At 48.4% G+C, this 18,218-nt stretch overlaps 1 protein-coding gene across 10 annotated transcripts in view; it reads left to right on the top strand.

Annotated features, from left to right (window-relative positions):
* The window catches only part of Trim66 (tripartite motif-containing 66), a 68,091-nt gene that overhangs the window by 22,305 nt on the left and 27,568 nt on the right, over positions 1-18,218 (top strand). For 7 of the 10 annotated variants that reach the window (NM_001191839.3, XM_087570825.1, XM_087570811.1 and 4 more), the window contains 6 exon segments: positions 9,590-9,693; positions 11,069-11,216; positions 12,042-12,174; positions 12,603-12,719; positions 15,475-15,589; positions 16,060-16,206. In NM_001191839.3, the coding sequence (NP_001178768.1) occupies positions 9,590-9,693; positions 11,069-11,216; positions 12,042-12,174; positions 12,603-12,719; positions 15,475-15,589; positions 16,060-16,206 (764 nt within the window). 10 annotated transcript variants of the gene reach the window in all.

Genomic DNA, 18,218 nt, shown 5'->3' with positions numbered 1-18,218 from the left:
CCCGGTCTCAAAACAAAAACAAACCAACAAACGAACGAACACATTTATTCTGGCATGACAAGTTTGCTCTCAGTCTTTAATCCTGGCACTTGGGAAGCAGAAGCAGGAAGAGCTGGAGTTCAAGGTCAATGTCAGGTACAGTTGTGAGTTTGGGGCTAGCCTGAGTTATGTCAGATCCTGTCTCAAAACACACACAGGCACAGGCACAGGCACCTGCACCCACACGTGCACATGCCCCCGCCCACTCCCACACACATGCACACACACATACACACACACACACACACACACACATGCACACACATGCCCACTCCCATGCACACACACACACACATACACACACGCACACACATGCACACGCGCACAGACGCCCACCCCACACACATGTGCGTGCACACACACACACACGCATGCGCACACACACGCCCACTCCCACGCACACGCACACGCACACGCACATCCCTTATCTAAACTCTTCCAGAAACTGTATAGCAAGGGCTACTTATTGTATGCACCAAGACTACTAATGGTTGCCCACACCACTGCTTCCAGATAGTGAGGCCGTCCGGGAGTCTAAGAACGATTTGGGAACTTGGCTGAAATGCTGGGTTCTGTATCTGAAACCAGGAGATTTGAGTTTGGTAAATTCGGGATTTCTAGAAAGCACTTCGGATGCAGAACCCAGGCAAGTCCAGGTAAGAGAATGCTGTTTGATCTTCAGAGGTGTGGGTGGCAGAGAAAACAGGCTTCACACAGGATCTGAAGGGATGCTCTCGATCTTCCCATTCCTGTCTCCGTTCAGAGCAGCCCATTCTCTTGACTCCTCATACACCACGGCTACCTTCGATGTCTTATTTCGTTCACACACTGATGCCTTCTCACATTCAGGATCTCGTTTAACCTTCAACTGGATAAGCTTCCTTTCTGACTTGCCTGCCCCTAGTCATAGGGTGTCACTGAGCCTTTCTGGGCTGCCTGTCCTTAAGATCAAGGTCTGGATCTTTTGTTTAGCATTCAAGGCCCTTCAGGAGCATCTGCTCCTGTCATTCCCTGACACTCCCCACCTCTGAGCGCTCTGTGCTGCTGTAATCTGCCCGTTACTTCCAGCATTGTCCTATCCTGAAGTCTTCCCTCCAACTCACCCGTTTCCCTTCCCTCCTCCTCCGGCTTGTGTGTGACTGTGTCTCCCCGGGGAACAGAGAGAGCTGCCAGGGGCCACCTGCCAGGACCTTTGTGCATCATAAAATATGTGTCTTCTCCATCTGAAGTCCTAATCCTCTGCTTGTGACGGACAATCGGTCACTATGGCAACTGACTGTGACGTCACAGGAGAAGGACTTCAGGTGAAGTAGCAGGAGCAGGTGAGTGTTTAAGGAGACAGATTTTAGTGGCTGTTGGCGGTTCCCCACCCCCTGCACTCTCCTGCAGTGTAGGGGGCTTGGAGGGATCTCTCCGGCCCCTGCTGTTTTTGAAAATGATGCGGTGAGAGTGTGTGCCTGGCATCTGCGTGCTGCAGCAGTGTGGGGCTGACAGAGTGTGTCAACTTGAGCTCTGGCTGTGCAGGCACTGCTGCTGCGGGAGCCTGTTATTCCATTCTGGATTGCTATTTTGATACCCAGATTGCATCATTCTTCCTACGTATAAACAGGGGGTCCCCAGGGCCCTGCAGCTACTCACTTCTCCACCAACACTGTTGTTGTGATGAGCTCTATTTAAATGAGCTGCCGGATCGGGGGCAGGTTCCAGCCACATATGAGCACTGTCATTTTGGGGAACATGGAGGGCTGAAGGATTTTTGTGGATCGAGTCCTAAAAGGCCGAGGGTGACGGCCTCCCGAGCTGAGCAGAGGGACGGCAGAGCTAGTTCCCGAAAGTTGAAAAATCTCGTTTTCTTCCCTCTGAGCTTCTATTCAGAGGCACCCAGAGGATTAGGAAGGAGATGCAGCTAGGAAGAGAGGCGCCTCTTTGAGGTCTCCCTCTTGCTGCTCAGTTTGGGAAAATTGCTGCAGAGACTTGGAGATAAACAGGAACAGGAGGAGTCAACCTCGCTCTTTCTTGCAGGAGCATCTCAGGTGAGCTAGAGAAAACGCAGCCCTGGCCGAGGATGCATCACAGCAAGGAGAGGCTCCAGGCTGCTCCCCAAACCCCACCCCAAACCCAGCTCCCTGAGGCTTAGGCCCTGTGGCCCAGCTGGCTTGCTGCATGCGGGGTGGGTGCTCCTGGGCTCCTGGGGAGCACCATCCTCTAGGCCTGGTGGTGGTCTCACCTGTCGCTCCTCCTCTGACTTCTCTCCCAGATGTTGCTCTAATTACAGAGCAACAGGGTGACAGGTAAGCCTGGTGGCCACCAGGGGCAAAATCGGCAGTGAACCTAGGTGTGTCTTGGATCAAAATCTGTCTTTCTAACAGGTACTGGCATCTGAAAAGTCGGTGCAGCGTGTTTCTTGAAGGCAGTGCTGCTCGGAGCCATGGGGCTGTGGAGGGCTTCTGTGGGGGCCTTCCTTGGTGCTCAGTGTCCTGAGAGTGCGGAGGGTGGGAGGGCACAGGTGATTAGTGAGTCTGGCTGGCCTACCTGAGCATGGCTTCATTTCCCTATGCGATGTCTGGCAGAGGCGTAGTGAGGCAGCGTGTCTTACCTGTGGCTACAGAGGTTATTCTAAGCTGCTCGGTGGTTTGAGGTTTCACGAGGGCGTCGTAGTAGTTTTGAAGCTGTGCGTCCCTGTTTCTCTTGAGGCCTTCGTGCCATCCTCCATGTGATTGGCAATTGGGAACAGAGCCCGTCTATCCAGTGTTCAAAGCGACTCTGGCAGAGGCACTTTAGGCTGCCTAGATGGCTCCCACTGCTAGGCCAGAGAGATCTGGGGCTCCAGTGGCAGTTTCATGGAGCCCTGGACAAGGGATGAAGAGTTAACAAGCTTCACAAACCATGCAGGTTGCTAAGCACCGGACTCAAGATGGCCATGCTCATCTGGTGGCCTGAGCTGACCCATGCCTGATTCTGGGATGTCTCCTATTCTCATCTGATGCCAAGGTTGCCTTGGTCCTGTTGTTTGTGCTGAGGGATAGTTACCCACACTGGCCCTCCTTCCTTTTTCTGGGCTCAGCACATACTCCAGCCCCAGTAGCAGCCCAGACTACATCTTGGTCTTTTAGTTGAGTTGGGAGTCAGAGGAGGTAAAATGTAGCCTCTGATTCAGTGCCATCCATAGGGTTCCTGGGTATCAGGGCTTCCTTCTCTGTGTGGGAATCTATCCATTTGTCTGTCAGAGGGGAAACCCACCACAGCTATATCCAGAGATTTTTGGACTTTCTGCCTTCCTAAGCTTCATAACAAAGGGGACAGAGTTCTCAGAGGAAGAGAACTGTCCAGCGTGCTGGTCGTCACCAAGAATGCATTGTAACCACCTGAAGAGTTAGTTTTGAATGTTTCTTTCGGGACCCCCTGAAACTCCAATGTTCTACCCACAAGCCACGCCCCAGCCCATATCAGGGTAGTTAAAAGTCCCCCTTTATAGTTTGGATTTGTAGCAAAGAATGCACCTGTGTCTACATTTGTTTTATTAAGGCACAAAAGCCTCATTCTGTTTGCTTTTCCTCAAATATTATATTTCTTAAACCCTTAAGCACAGTTGGAGAATTTCATTTTTCAGAGCTGGGTATAGGCTACAGGTATAGTGGGATCATAAATGCGTTCTGATCATTTATGAACTATTTTGTACACGGTGAAACTGCCTAGTTAATTAAAATAAAAATATATCATTTCTTTATTATTGAATTAGGAAAGAATATAGCATAATGAAAGGGCCATGGTTTTGTGTGTGTGTGTGTGTGTGTGTGTGTGTGTGTGTGTGCCACACACACGTGGAAAGGTCAGAAAACACTTTGCATGGCAGCCCTCATTTTCCAGCTTGTGTGAAGCAGGGTGTTGCTGTTGTCTGTGACTGTGCTATACAGTGCAGACTAGTGCTGTGTGTGCTTCTGGGGATGCTATTGTCTCCCTCCACCTTCTACCTGCCTGCTGCTGTTCCAAGGTTACAGATGCTTCACAACACCCAGTGTTCTGTGGGTTCTGGGAATTTGAACTGGGTCCTCATGCTTGCATGGCAAGTGTTTTACCACTCAGCCATCTTCCTGGCCATGAGGACATGGTTTTAAAGGCAAATGGACTTGGGTTTCCATTTGCCACAGGCTTGGATAATTTAACTTCTTTTTTCATTGGATATTTTATTTATTCGCATTTCAAATGTTATCCCCTTTCCTGTTTTCCCCTCTCCAACCCCCTATCACCTCCCTCTTCTTCTATGAGGGTGCTCCCCCACCCACCCACTCCTGTCCCACCACCCTGGCATTCCCCTACACTGGGGCATCGAGCCGCCACAGGACCAAGGGCCTCCGCTCCCACTGATGCCCAAGAAAGCCGTCCTCTGCTACATATGCAGCTGGAGTCATGGGTCCCTCCATGTGTACTCTTTGGTTGGTGGTTTAGTCCCTGGGAGCTCTGGGGGGTCTGGCTGGTTGATATTGTTGTTCTTATGGGATTGCAAACCACTATAATTTAACTTCTTGGAACCTCAATCTCCCCAATAAAATGTGGACAAGACCTATTCTTAAAAGGTGATCTGATGACTGAATGAGATATCACATGTGGTGGCTGGTTGGAGAGTGGTGTTAATCAGATGCCAATTTCTATCACACCTCTTAAGGGCAAGAAACATAGCTATTTAACTTTTGAGACAGCCTATCCTGAAACTTGATATGTAGCTTAATGTGGTCTTGAACTTGAGATTTCCCTGCCTCAGTCTCCCGAGTGCTAGAATTACAGACTTACATCATGGCCCCAACTCTCTTACCACACTGAGTGAATGACCATGGCTTTGAGATCTGTCTTTCCAGGCCACTAACTCCATAGGGAAACCTCTGGTCTCTGTTTGTTTCTGGAGACAGAAGATCCATCTCTTTGTGTTATGGTTTCCTGTGTCTCAAGAATAATGTTTTTGGTTGTGAAAATAAGTGACCAAGCCTGTGAACTGAATTAATTCAATAGTAAAAACACATAGTAAAAACAGCTGGGCTTGGTGACACACATCTGTGATCCCAGTACTCTGGAGGCGGTGCCAGGAGAATGAATGGCAAGTTCAAGGTCAGCCTGCTCTACACAGAGGAATCAGGCAAGCCGAGGCTACATAGTAAGGCTCTGGCTTTAGAAGTTCCACATCCCTCATGCAGTTTAGTTGGTTGAGTGTCTCCATAGCATGCACGATACCCTGGGTTTAATCTCATTGGCGCTGCATAAATTAGGCATGGTATCATACACTTGTAATTTCAGGGTCATTCTTGGCCCCATTTTGAGTTCAAAAAGAGCCTGGGCTACATGAGACTCTTTTCTCAAAACAAACAAATGGGGGTGAGGGGTCCTTCTCTTCAATGTAAACAAACACTATAAGGAATTGCATTTTACATATGACACAATTTAAATATGTAAATAGTGAATCTTTGAGCAGGGCAGCTGTCCTCCAGTCTTGATAGTTAGCAGCCCCACCTCAGAGGATTAATCCCCTACCTCCAGCCTCCCCTCCGCCACAGTCTGGTTTTTGTTTTGTTTGTTCGACACAGTTTCTCACTGTGTAGCCGAGGCGGCCAGAATCAGACCAGTTGGCAATTGTTCTGCCTTGATCTCTCAAGTGCTAGGATTACAGGTGTGTGCCTGGTCCACCTGACCTTCTGACAAGGATGATATAGGTCGTGTGGTTGTCATTTGACTAACTGTCCTCTCTTGTCCTGCCTCAGGGAGTTTCCCTGACGCTCTACTGCTAAGGGCACGTGAGAAGGGTTGTCTAGTCTCCTGCTGCACCTAGTCTCCCTTCTTCCCTTTAACAACTTAGTACAAAGAATGGGGGTGATCACCCATGCTGACGGTCAGGTAATAGCAGCTGAGCCTTGTCTGTATACCGTGTGAGTGTCATCTCAGGATGGCTTTCTCCCACCATTCAGAAACTGCCAGGTGGCTTCTTCTTCTAAAAGTGGCTGTGAGTGCAAGGAGTACACACGGAACATAACAGCAAAAGAAACTCAATTATCCAATCTTGTAAAAACCACTAGCCATCCTTTAATGCCAAATGTGGATTATTTCCGTGTGCAGACATATGAGCAGGTAGTTAAAATGCACCGTGATGCTTATTATACTGGAGTTACTAATTAACTGATCCTAGGGGAAATCAGCCCTGTTTCTCCAAAGTGGAACATTTGAGCAGGTTTGAAAGGATGCATAGGAGTTTATCTGAAAAGGACAGAAGCAAAAACAAGCATTTCAAGAAGGAACAGCATTTTCCCAGACAGAGCCATGCAAAAGTTTGGCTGTTCCAGCGACAACAGACATACTCGGCATGCCAAAGATAGACAGCATCTGGCCATGAAGCTAGGGCTGAGACTGGAGGGAGGTAAGGCCAGGTTAAAAATGAATACCAGACAAAGGCTTTGTCTTTAAGGCCAAGAAAAGCAGATGATGTGTCATGAGGCCTTATTGGAATCATCTTTCCTGCTTTGATGTGTGACTGTTTCTAATGTGTGAGGACTTGGTACCGGGAGTCGGGAGTTTTGTGAAAGTAACTTTCAGCACTCGGAGCAGATTTCTGTTCTGAAGGTGAATCTGTCTAGTAGATGGAGTCATCTGACAGCCCAGATGGTGCCACCTGTGGAGAGTGTCGACCAACAGGAAAATATCCAGGGGATTCGGATATAATTCTGCCACTCAAATCTTAGTGTTTTCTGTGACGTTGTGGATTTTCCAGATAGTAATAAAGAGCTTTTTCTGTAAAGCCACTCCAAAAACGTGGTGGTTAAAGCAAATTTCTTTGGCGTGTGGCTCTCCAGGTTGGTGATACGGACTGGAATTTTCTGGATAGTCTGGGCTGAGTTTGGCCAGTCTTGGCTGTACTCCCGTGTCTTTATTGGATTGGTAGAGCACTTGGTCTGGCTGCTTTAGGGTGGCCTTATAAGGAATGCTTGAGATAACCATGGCCTCTTCCTCAAAGCCTGATGTCTTTCAGCAATCTGAGTCCCAGGTTCAACTTTTCACAGAACAGATGGAGCATTCTAGGAGCAAGAGGAGAGTTGCACAGGTCCCTGAGGTCTAGTTACAAATTCAGTGGATGGAGATGAAGAGTACTCTCTCTCCTTGGGGTATGTGTGTGTGTGTGTGTGTGTGTGTGTGTGTGTGCACGTGCGTGCATGTATGTACAGTGTTCATGTATGTGTGGGTGGTATGCACATGTGAAGATCACAGGCCAACATAAAATGTCTACCTCAGTTCCCCTCTATCTTATGAGTTGAGACAGGATTTCTCACTGAACCTGAAGCTAACCCAATTTGGTTAGGCTAGTTGGTCAGAGAGCTCCAGGAACTCGTTTTTGCCCCTATTTCTCCCCACTGAGCCATCTTCCCATTCCCAAGAGTCCATTTGATGTTAGGATCACAAGAGAGGCCAGGCCAGTGGTAAACGCCTTTAATCCCAGTACTTGAGAGGCAGAGGCAGGGGCAGGGGCAGGGGCAGGGGCAGAGGCAGGGGCAGGGGCAGGGGCAGGGGCAGGGGCAGAGAGGCAGAGAGGCAGAGAGAGGCAGAGAGGCAGAGAGAGGCAGAGGCAGAGGCAGAGAGGCAGGAGCAGGGGCAGGGGCAGGGGCAGAGGGACAGAGAGGCAGAGAGGCAGAGGCAGAGAGGCAGGGGCAGAGAGGCAGGAGCAGGGGCAGGGGCAGGGGCAGAGGGACAGAGAGGCAGAGGGACAGAGAGGCAGAGAGGCAGAGAGGCAGAGGGACAGAGAGGCAGAGAGAGGCAGAGAGAGGCAGAGAGGCAGAGAGGCAGAGAGGCAGAGAGGCAGAGAGGCAGAGAGGCAGAGAGGCAGAGAGGCAGAGAGGCAGAGAGGCAGAGAGGCAGAGAGGCAGAGGCAGAGGCAGAGAGGACCTCTGTGAGCTCGAGGCCTACCTTGGCTGCATAGTGAGTTCCAGGCCAGCTAGGGCTATATAATGAAAGTGTGTCTTTAAAAAACAAAAGGGATCACAGGAATTCTCTCCAGGAGAGGAAGAGGTTGTGGCACTTTCTCAGTGTGCTCCATTCTTTATCTGCTTTTCATCATACTGTGGAGAGGATGTGAGAGACATTCTGAATTCAAAGTCAGCATTTAAGGAGGACTATGTTTTCTCAAAGACTATTTAACTTAATTCTCCTGGCAACCCTAGTGTGTGTGTGTGTGTGTGTGTGTGTGTGTGTGTGTGTGTGTGTGTGTACATGTGCTATAGCACACATGTAGAGGTCAGAGGCCAACCTGAAAGAACTGCTTCTCTCCCTCTATCTGTGCGTTCAGAGGTTACCACGAAGGTTGTCAGGCTTGGCAGCAAGCACCTTTCTCCACCGAGCCATCTCATCAGCCTGTCTCTCTGTCTTTTTGCCACAGAATCTTGCTCCATAATCCCCACTGCCCTTGAACGTGCGTTGTCTTGTGCCTCAGATTCCCTAAGTGCTGAGAGTATAGATGTGTGTCTCCATTCCTCTCTATCAAAGGACTCTCATTTTTCTTGTTTCTTTTACATATAATGAAATAGGAATAGGTGAGTCAGTTGAGATGAGGCACCTTGCCCAAGGTCACTGGGTGGCCAATGTGATATTTGCGCTTGCATTTTTCTGGGTGCCTTGTAGAGCACTTGCCTCTGTAGTGTTCTTCTCTATGTTGATGGGAAGAGAGAGAAGACCGTTAAGCATTATTACAAGTCCTGTTATCACCAGTTCCTTTTTACATCAGCCTCCTGCATGAACACAGATACTTTGCCCTCTTCCCATTCCCAGAGCTTTGGCTGTTTTTAAATGGGTCTGAAGAGTCACGGCTGTCTCCAGGGTGGCAGCCTCCTGCTGCCTGTGTAGTTTAGATGTCCACCATGCTGAGGAATGTGTTGGAGACGGTTGTATTCCTTTGGGAGAGGGAGTGAGTCGGGCTGTTCACAGGTGAGGCATGTAGTGTACCTAACCTGGTCTAGGACTGTAGGTGGAGGCAGCCCAGCAACAGGACTCTAAGCCCCAGAAACAGACTTGTTGGTTAAACCAAGAGTTAAACACCTCCTACGAGCAGGCAGAGCAGGTGGATGTAGATCTTCCTCTTGCTAGAGAACTTCTGGAAGCTCTAGCTTTGGGATCTCTGAAGTAATCTGGATAACATGGTAACCTTAATGACTACTGCTGTCCTCTGGGCTATGCTAACCCTTCCAAGACCAGGAACTGGGACCTTGGGCTGTAGAATGAGGAACTGGAGCAGCAGGAGGCACCTGATGGTCAGAAGGAGAGAGGCCTGAGCTTGCAATGGCCTGGCTCCTGCAGAGGAGAGGAAGATAGATTAAGTAAAGACTGGAATGAGAAGAGGCTAGTCTGGTGGTCTGTAGGGCAGGCCTCTGATAGGATGGTAATGTTCATGGTAACTGTAGGCTGTGCTACTGAACAGGGATCACAGGGGGTGTTGACCATATCTGGATGCTGGGTAGTAGAAAGCCTCCTAGGCCTTATTATAACCTGCTCTGTTGCCTTGACTCCACTGTCTGTCTTTCCCTGCTAGAGCTCATCTCCTGCCCTGGATGTCAGCGCATCTATCTTACCAGAGATGTAACTGAACATATTTTTCTTCAGTGCTTTTCTCCTGGGAAACCCACAATGGCCAGGGTAAGTCAGGACAAGGAAATTTACAGGTGATGGTTTACAGAAATTGATGAGACCCCTGTCTATAGGTCTAGCCTCTGTCCCTGACTTGTGACTCCACTACCAGCTATTCTTATCCATCCATCTGTCCATCCATCATCCATCTATCCACCTACCCACCCATCTACTCACCCATCCATCCACTCAGGAGGAAATAAAAAATGTTCTAATTGGGAGAAGCAGAGCAATTCTCTCCTGTGTGAAATTACATGCTTTGAGCGGAAGGTGAAGGTATCTTAAGGCACATTAATCTATTTCAGTGTTTTCTTTTTTTCATGGCTCTTACTGAAAGCATCCGTACCAGGCCTTTCTTTATCTTCCTCCTACGTTGAAAATTCACACACCAGCTTAGATGTAATGGGCTTTTAATCTTGTCTGTGATAGTTCAACCTTTCCCCTCTGTTTCTGAATTTTGCATTACTTACTGACTAGCTTGCCTTCTCTCTCTCCTGGCATAACCTTATCACTGCATTTCATTCATTTACTAATTTACTTCCTTGCTCCTGCATCTAATTCCTACTGACTGTCTTACACTCTAGGGCTTATGGTGCTAAGCAGATAAACTCCTGCATTCGACTTCTAAGATGTTCATAGGAAGATTCGTCAATCTTTCTGGGTTAGTGGCTTCTATGAATTGGGCATGGATTAGGTAGATCGTTGGTCTGCGTATTCATAATAGTTTCCACCAGACCTAGCATTACATCTGCTGATGAAACGACCGTTTGGTCGAGGTGAGGAGGAGGTGTTAGGTCAGGCAGACTCCAGGTGTGAGGCATAGCTCTGAAGCTGGCCCTGTGAAGCTGGCCCTGTGTGCTCTCTGGCCCTGCATGTTCATCACCCTGGATACACTGACGTTTTAGGCCTTCTCCCCTTTGAAGAAGTCAAATGCTCTGCTTTTGCTTGAGTTTTACCCTTCCCCTCATCTACCTCTGCCATTGAGGAATCAACAGCCGTTTCCTATTGGTGAGAAAGTTCCCAGCCATTCTTAGGCCTAGTTCTTGGAAACCTCCTTCTGCAAATGTCCTTAGCACTTGTCATGTGCTATTTATTGTCCCAGCATTAACCATCTAAAGTGTGTCACCCTGACCATTCTGTGCATGCCTTAATGGAAGAGCCTTGGCTTACTGGTTTTCCTTAGCTTTAGTAGAGGATAGCCACTGTCCATTTAGTCACAGAGGGTGCTTTTCTGCACAGACCGAGACAGGCAGCCCTCCCGTAGACTGCTCTCCTTAGTCCTGGTGAAACAGTCCATCAGGACCCTGTTCCCTAGAGCACGCTACTTGCAGCCGCAAGCCTCCGCGGTGAGACGGTCACTGAGTTTTGGACTCTCTGCTTCCAGAGCTGCTCTGAGTGCAAGGAGAAGCGGGCGGCGCACATCCTCTGCACGTACTGCAACCGCTGGCTGTGCAGCTCCTGCACGGAGGAGCACCGGCATGTCCCAGCCCCAGGGGGCCCACTCTTTGCAAGGGCACAGAAGGGATCCTCAGGTACCAGCCCCCTACCCTGCTTCTGTGTGGACCCCTCAGGTGCCTCGAGAGTAGCTCTCTGACCTCCTTTTCCAGTCAAGGGAGACAGTGGGGATGATTTTTGAGTCTTTTGGAAAGGGAGAATGCCTCCTGCAGAGTCAGAGGGGTGACTCACTCCCGTCTTTCACTGGAGGGCTGGGGGTGGGGGAGATGTGGGGTGGGTGCGTGTGGGTGAGCTGGTGCTCGGAGCATGGTCTTGAATCATGGAAGCTAATCGAGCTCCTACCTTCTACTTCTATTTAGAGAGATATGTCCCCCACAGAGACTTAACAATCCCGTCCACTCTTGTCCTTTTGTCCATCCTGCACTGTTTTATGCAGCAATCTTTTAGGAAGTCTTCTTTGTCTTGAGGAAGAGGTTTTATGTTTGTCAAGCCCACGGGAAGCAGAGTTGGTTGCTAGTCTGAAGCCCAGCAAGGCTGAGTAGCTGGTCTTAGCTCCATCAGCACAGAATCCTGGTTCTGACGCGGCTCGGGTGGCTTGGGAGGGTTTCCCATTGTGCCAGAGAAGCCAGGGCAAGTGCTCTCTTCACCTCTGCCAGGCAGAGGGACCTAGGCCGAGAGTGGGAGGTTTCTGGGCAGCTGAGCAAATCTATTCAGGCTAAGCTTGAATTCTTCCCTGTGCCCTGAGTCTCACCAGTCCCAAGAGAGACCTTCCCGTTCACATCTCCTCCCTCAAGCTCTGTGCCTGTGCCACGTCCCTCAAGGGCTGAGCCTCCAAGGGCTCAACAAAACTTACAGAAAGGTGTTCACGAACAGAAGCTCTCATCTTCTATCTCCTCTGACAGGGGTCAACGGCGGCTCTGGGGACTTCGCCTTGTACTGCCCTCTGCACACACACGAGGTGCTCAAGCTCTTCTGTGAAACATGTGATGTGCTCACCTGCCACAGCTGCCTGATGGTGGAGCACAAGGAGCACAGGTGGGGCTGCCGGGTTGTCTGAGTGGGGATGGGAGGCTCTGCGAGAGTTCTGGCCTGCGAGGTACCAAAGCCCTCTCTCTCCCTGATGCAGGGAGGGTATGGTGGCATTCTGTAATCCCAGCACTTGTAGGGCTGAGGCAGGGGGACAGTCCAGGCTACACCAGAAGATAATCTGATTATACAGTGAAACTCTCTCTCAAGAAACAAAACAAAACACAAAGCAATCCTCTCTGCTAACCCAACCTGCAGCACGGGCTGAGGTGTCTCTTCTCTCGTGGGACTTATTTAAATTCCAAGTCTGATGGACCGAGAGAGGCTTCGGTGCTGCCTTTGACTCAGTGTGTGATCCCGGCCTCTGAGGCCGAGAGTGCACTGTGCTCAGGGGAGGAGCCATAACTCCTCAGCTCTTGCCTTGTCTCCTCTCTTAGGTGCAGACATGTGGAAGAAGTTCTACAAAACCAGAGGATGCTTCTGGAAAGCGTGACTACCCAGGTGGCACATAAGAAGTCCAGCCTGCAGACATCGGCAAAGCAAATCGAGGACAGGTAGCCCAGGCCATAGCTTGCTAGTGCTGAAAACATCTGCTCTTTCACCTCTGGCAGATAAGCCTGTGTAGCCCTTTACGTGGAGGTCTCAATATCAGTGAGGTGTGTGTGTGAGCTATCGGTCAGTGACTGGGGCTGGGCCATTTCAGGACAATCAGAGTTAGTATGGGCCAAAGTTCTGTTCTTTATGAATCAGCTGGAAACGGGTACCTGAGAGCGAGCATGCACAGTCCATAGACTCTGGAGAAGGAAATGCTATTTACTGTGGGATAGCAACAAGTTAGTTATGATCTGTCCATTCTTGTTTCCCATGTAAATATGTAAGTGGCTTGTTATCACTGTATGCTATGACTGGTATTCGGAAGAGTAGGGATTGTGAACCACTGGGTTGGGAAACATATTGTTTGGTTGTAATTCTTTTTTTTATTGGATATTTTTTATTTACAGTTCAAATGTCATCCCCTTTCCAGGTTTCCTATCCATAAACCCCCTTCTTCTATGAGGGTGTTCCCCCACCCAACCACCTACCCATTCCTGCCTCCATGCCTTGGCATTCTCCTACACTGGGGGGTGCAACCTTGGCAGGACTAAGGGCTTCTCCTCCCATTGGTGCCCAACAAGGCCATCCTCTGCTACATATGCAACTGGAGCCATAGGTCTGTCCATGTGTACTCTTTAGATGGTGGTTTAGTCCCTGGGAGCTCTAGTTAGTTGGTATTTGTTCTTATGGGATTATAAACCCCTTCAGCTCCTTCAATCCTTTCTCTAACTTCTCCAACAGGGACCCCGTTCTCAGTTTAGTGGTTGGCTGCGAGTATCTGCCTCTGTATTTGTCATGCTCTGGCAGAGCCTCTCAGGAGACAGCTATATCAGGCTTCTATCAGCATGCACTTCACTAATATTGCCTGGGTTTGGTGGCTGTATGTATATGGGCTGGATCCCCAGCTGGGGCAGTCTCTGGATGGCCTTTCCTTCAGTCTCTGCTCCAAGCTTTGTCTCAATATCTCCTCCTGTGAATATTTTTGTTCCCCCTTTTAAGAGGGACTGAAGCATCTGCACTTTGGTCATCCTTCTTCTTGAGCTTCATGTGGTCTGCGGATTGTATCTTGGATAATCTAAACTTTTGGGCTAATATCACTTATCAGTGAGTGCATACCATGTGTGTTTTTTGTGCTTGGCTTACCTCACTCAAGATATTTTCTAGTTCCCTCCATTTGCCTATGAATTTCATAAAGTCATTGTTTTTAATAGCTGAGTAATATTCCATTGTGTAGATGTACTACATTTTCTGTATCTATTCCTCTGTTGAAGGGCATCTTGGTTCTTTCCAGCTTCTGGCTATTATAAATAAGGCTGCTATGAACATAGTGGAGCATGTGTCTTTTTTATATGTTGGGGCATCTTTTGGGTATATGCCTAAGAGAGGTATAGCTGGGTCCTCAGGTAGTTCAATGTCCAATTTTCTGAGGAACCTCCAGACTGATTTCCAGAGTGGTTGTACCAATCTGTAATCCCATCAGCAATGGAGGAGTGTTCCTCTTTCTCCGCATCCTCGCCAGCATTTGCTGTCACCTGAGTTTTTGATCTTAGCCATTCTGACTGGTGTGAGGTAAAATCTCAGGGTTGTTTTGATTTGGTTTCCCTGATGACTAAGGATGTTGAACATTTCTTTAGGTGTTTCTCAGCCATTCAATATTCCTCAGCTGTGAATTCTTTGTTTAGCTCTGAACTCCCATTTTTTTTTAAATAGGGTTTATTTGTCTCCCTGTGGTCTAACTTCTTGAGTTCTTTGTATATTTTGGATATAAGCCCTCTATCTGTTTTAGGATTGGTAAAGATCTTTTCCCAATCTGTTGGTTGCCATTTTGTCCTAATGACAGTGACCTTTGCCTTACAGAAGCTTTGCAATTTTAAGAGGTCCCATTTATCAATTCTTGATCTTAGAGCATAAGCCATTGGTGTTCTGTTCAGGACAATTTCCCAGGGCCTATGTGCTTGAGGCTCTTCTCCACTTTTTCTTCTATTTGATTGAGTGTATCTGGTTTGATGTGGAGGTCCTTGATCCACTTGGATTTGAGCTTTGTACAGGGTGATAAGAATGGATCAATTTTCATTCTTCTACATGCTGACTGCAGTCAGCACCATTTGTTGTAATTATTTCAGTTAAAGCTTCTCTTCATTTTACCAATGAGGAGACAGAGGCTCAGAGAGTTAGGTGACTTACCTGAGCTAAGGACTGTGGCAACCACAAAGCCTATAACCTTTATCTGTTAAAGATTCTTCATGAGATAATAAATGAAGCCCTTAAAGATATGTAATTCATTGATTTAGCACTTCACAGGAATGTGCAACTGAACATTTCCATCACCCTCAAAAGAAACACCAAATATGTCATTGATCATTGCCCTTAGATACACTACCTTAGTTCTACGAGTCTCAGTACTCCACTCTTGGGCACTCTCTCTCCCACTTCTTGGAGCACCTTCCTTTTGGACAATACGTCATATGAAATCGTACACATATATCCCAGTGTGCTACCTGGTGAGCTACTGGTTGGGCTTGACTGTGGACTTGAGGTTTACCCAGAGGAAGCCCATTTAGATCAAGGGGTCTGGGAGGGACACGGAATAGGGCTGAGGAAAGGTCTCCTTTTCTTTGGTACCTGCTTGTCCCTGATCTCAAGGTACCCCAAGTGCTTGCTGTCTCTCAGCAAGCAGGAATGGGATCCACATGTTCTGTCACATCATGTTTCTAGGATTTTCGAAGTGAAACATCAGCATAGGAAGGTGGAAAACCAGATCAAAATGGCCAAGATGGTCCTCATGAACGAGCTGAACAAACAGGCCAATGGACTCATAGAAGAGCTTGAGGTATGTGTGTGCACCTCAGGAGCAGAAATGTGTGTGCATGCAGATATGCGGCCTTTGTAGCAACCTCAGTGCACACTGTATTTTAAACTTTCTGGTCTGTATGCAAGAGATGTAGACATTCATTCATTCACTCACTTATTCATTCATTCATAATTTGTATTTATCACCATTCCACATTTGTTTGTAAAAGTCTCTCACCATCTCTTCCCCCATTCTCCATCAGCAAACAGCTCCAGGCTGTTTTCAGAAGTTCTCTTGTGGGGTTGGGGATTTAGCTCAGTGATAGAGTGCTTGCCCAGGAAGCGCAAGGCCCTGGGTTCGGTCCCCAGCTCCGGAAAAAAAAAAAAAAAAAAAAAAAGAAGTTCTCTTGTCTGATGCCATCAGTGTTCATACTGATACACAGTGGTCACTAGACTTCCCAAATAGGTCCACAAACGACACTGGGACTCTGTCTTTTCTCTGTGCACCAGGGCATTACTAATGAGAGAAAGCGAAAGCTGGAGCAGCAGCTACAGAGCATCATGGTTCTCAACCGTCAGTTTGAGCATGTGCAGAATTTCATCAATTGGGCTGTCTGCAGCAAAACCAGTGTCCCCTTCCTTTTCAGCAAAGAGCTGGTAAGAGGAACCCTGCCCCTCCAGCTTGTCTGAAAGCAGATCAGAATAGAGCTTGCATCACAAGGGGGAGGGACCATCCTTGGAAGTGTATGGTTTTGGGAGGAAAAAGGAGTAAGATAGTAGGTCCAGCAATCTGTCTCACGCAGCCATGGTTTGGGGTTAGTAAGACAATGTCATTTTCTACCAAGTTCCATAGCCCAAGGGACCCAGTTGCAGAAATGATCTCGCTTCCTTCCAGATATCTCAGCAAGGAAGACCTGTAGTTCTCATGGATTCAGATATAGTCCTGGGCACACGCAGTGTGCAGAGATCTCACAGAAGTCTACTAGGTCTAAGTTGAGAAACAGGAGAAAAGCAGGTGTTGGAGAAGATTTAAAGTCTTGGGCTTGGGAGGATGGTGATACCCTGGAGAAGGAGGAGGTGTTTGTTTGTTTGTTTGTTTGTTTGTTGACAGAGTCTTGTTAGGTAGCTCGTGCAGTCCTCAAACTTGAGATCCTCCTGTCTCTTTTCCCTGAGTGCAGCACTCCAGGCTGGAGGAGGATGAGATTTGAGAGGGGGTTGCATTGACTCTAAGGTGACTGGAAGGTATCTGAAAAGGGATGTGGAAAGAGCTGGTCTGATGGAGGAGTCTGAAAGTCAAAAGGAGATCGGGGCTGGAGATTAGGATGTTGTGGCAGTTACTGGGACAATCACCATGGCAGCATCATGTAGGAGAGGAGAGATCTGAAACTAGGGTGTGCCATCATTTCTATAAAAGGGAGAAGGCTGAGGAGCATACCTAGAGTCTAGAGGGCAGGCAAAGAAGCACAGTGCGCAGATTTCAAAAGAGCTCTAACTGAAGTGTCTGCTGGCCATACTACAGAAGTGAGACAGGAAGGACAGGGACAGGCTGCCCCAAAGCCGTAGTCCCAAGGACTCTGGTGATTGTTTTTTTTTTTTTTTAAATGTGCATTGGTGTTTTGCCTGCACGTATGTCTGTGTGGGAGTGTCAGATCTTGGAGTTACAGACAGTTGTGAGCTGTCACTGTGGGTGCTGGGAATTGAACCCTAGTCTTTTGAAAGAGCCATCTCTCCAGCCCTGCCTGGCGATCTTATAAGGAAGTTGCAGCAAAGTAGAGTCAGAAGTCAGATGAGGAGCTTGGGCATGGGAGGTGGGGGTCAGGAGGGAAGGGAAAGGAGACAAGGATGGAAAGCTGGGGGGACCTTTGCCTTTTGTAAGCCTGGCAGACTTTTGCACTTACATGTGGGAGAGGTTGACAGTAAACAGAGGTGGGTGGGGTGCATTCTGAGAAAGCTGGCAGAGTGCGAGGCTGGCCGGCCTCAGACAAGGGCAGTGCACACGGTTCAGGGTACAAAGCAGAGGGATTGGGATTTTGGAGAATTTGGATTTTTGTCATTTCTGAGACAGGGTCCAGGCAGGCTTCAAACTCACTTTGTAGCTCAGCATGACTTGAACTTTTGATTCTCCTGAATTGTATTATGGGGGTGGACCACCATGCTGGGCTTCTGTGGTGCTGGGTATTGAACCTAGGGTTTCCTGTACACTAGGCAAACTACTAACTGAGCTACAGCCTCCGTTCCTGGAGCACTCGCTTTTTGTGGTCTCTTTTTCCCCCTGTCAGTTACAAGGTGGTAGATAATAAAAAGGTCAGAGAGAGGGTGAAACGTCAGGGTGAACGACCTAGCATGGAAGCGGAAGCTGATAAAGAAGTTCCCAAGTCTGAGGGAACCCTCCAAGGGAGCCCCTGAGCTAATGTTCACTTACATGGTCTTGGACCAGGCTTTAGGATGCCTGGATTGACCTGAGGTTAGCACTGGTAGTGGGGAGAGACTTAGAACACTGTCGATATGGGACCTGAAGGTAATGAGGAATGGGAAGCCTGTGGACTGCAGGAGAGGCAGTCGCAGAGTTCAGTGAGATTGGGGAGCATGTCTCAAGGCAGTAGGAGTGCCTTAGAGTCAGGAAGTGGGTTGTAGGAGTTTATGGCCTCCTGGGTAGAATGAGTCCAGGT

This window comes from Rattus norvegicus, chromosome 1 (genome assembly GCF_021556685.1).
Source record: "Rattus norvegicus strain SHRSP/BbbUtx chromosome 1, alternate assembly SHRSP_T2T, whole genome shotgun sequence".
Classification (NCBI taxonomy): domain Eukaryota; kingdom Metazoa; phylum Chordata; class Mammalia; order Rodentia; family Muridae; genus Rattus; species Rattus norvegicus.
The sequence above is the reverse complement of the archived record's forward strand: the minus strand, read 5'-3'. Positions and strand labels throughout refer to the sequence as shown.